General features: G+C 64.0%; 1 protein-coding gene across 1 annotated transcript in view; it reads left to right on the plus strand.

Annotated features, from left to right (window-relative positions):
* Positions 1-1,107, plus strand: part of LOC103757269 (interleukin enhancer-binding factor 3-like) — a gene marked incomplete at its 3' end in the record, with an annotated part of 14,098 nt that overhangs the window by 1,503 nt on the left and 11,488 nt on the right. The window contains 2 exon segments of the mRNA XM_029959922.1: positions 3-80; positions 826-973. Of these exon segments, the coding sequence (XP_029815782.1) occupies positions 3-80; positions 826-973 (226 nt within the window).

Here is a 1,107-nt window from a genome sequence, read left to right on the forward strand (position 1 = left end):
AGCTGGTCCTGCTGTGCAAAGACAAACCCACGGCCAAGCTCCTGGAGAAGGTCGCCGACAACCTGGGGGTGCAGCTGGCGGTGAGTGGGGCCGCCAGAATTCCTTTGGGGTCGCTCCGGTGCCCACCTTCCGGCTTGGAAAAGTCGCTTTCAGAGGTTCTTTGGGATTGTTAAACGAACTTCTCATTAATCAGGAAAGGTTTGGGTTGGAAGGGGCCTTGGAGCTCATCCCATCCCGCCCCTTCCACCAGCACACCCTGCACTATCCCAGGTTGCTCCAAGCCCCGTCCAACCTGGCCTTTGACACTTCCAGGGATGGGGCAGCCACAGCTTCTCTGGGAAGCCCCAGCCCAGCCCCTCACCACCCTCACAGGGAGGAATTCCTTCCCAGTGTCCCATCTAACCCCGCCCTCTGGCAGTGGGAAGCCATTCCCCTTGGTCCTGTCCCTCCAGGCCCTTGCCCAAAGTCCCTTCCCAGCTCTCTTGGAGCCCCTTTAGGCAGAGCTTTAGGCTCCCCCCAGGAGGGGCTCTAAGGTCTCCCTGGGGCCTTCCCTTCTCCAGTTGAACACCCCCATCTCTCCCAGCCCGTCCCTGGAGCAGAGGTGCTCCAGAGCCATGGAATCATGGAATGGTTTGGCTTGGAGGGGACCTCAAGGCTCCTGCATGCCCAGGGATCTCCAACCCTCTGCCGTGGGCGGGCAGACACCTCCTGCAGCTCCAGGCTGCTCCAGGCTGCTCCAGGCTGCTCCGGGCGCTGGGCTTTGGCCGGGAAGGGCCGCGGGCAGTCTCCCCGGCTCGGGAGCTGAGCGGGGCCGTGGCGTTGCAGGCGATCACCGAGGACAAGTACGAGGTCATCCAGTCGGTGGGCGACGCCGCCATCGTCATCAAGAACACGAAGGAGCCCCCGCTGAGCCTCACCATCCACCTGACGTCGCCCGTGGTCCGGGAGGAGCTGGAGAAGCAGCTGGCCGGAGGTACGGCCGGCCCGGGCCCGGCAGGGCGCGGCGGAGCACCGGGAAAGCGTGCTCTTCAGCTTCAGGCCGGAGCCCGGCAGCTCCCTCTGGGCCAAATTCCAGCCGAAAAACTCCTTAGTTCCGCCAACCTCATC

Source organism: Manacus vitellinus, unplaced genomic scaffold (assembly GCF_001715985.3).
Source record: "Manacus vitellinus isolate BGI_N305 unplaced genomic scaffold, ASM171598v3 scaffold_236_pilon, whole genome shotgun sequence".
In the NCBI taxonomy this organism is placed as follows: domain Eukaryota; kingdom Metazoa; phylum Chordata; class Aves; order Passeriformes; family Pipridae; genus Manacus; species Manacus vitellinus.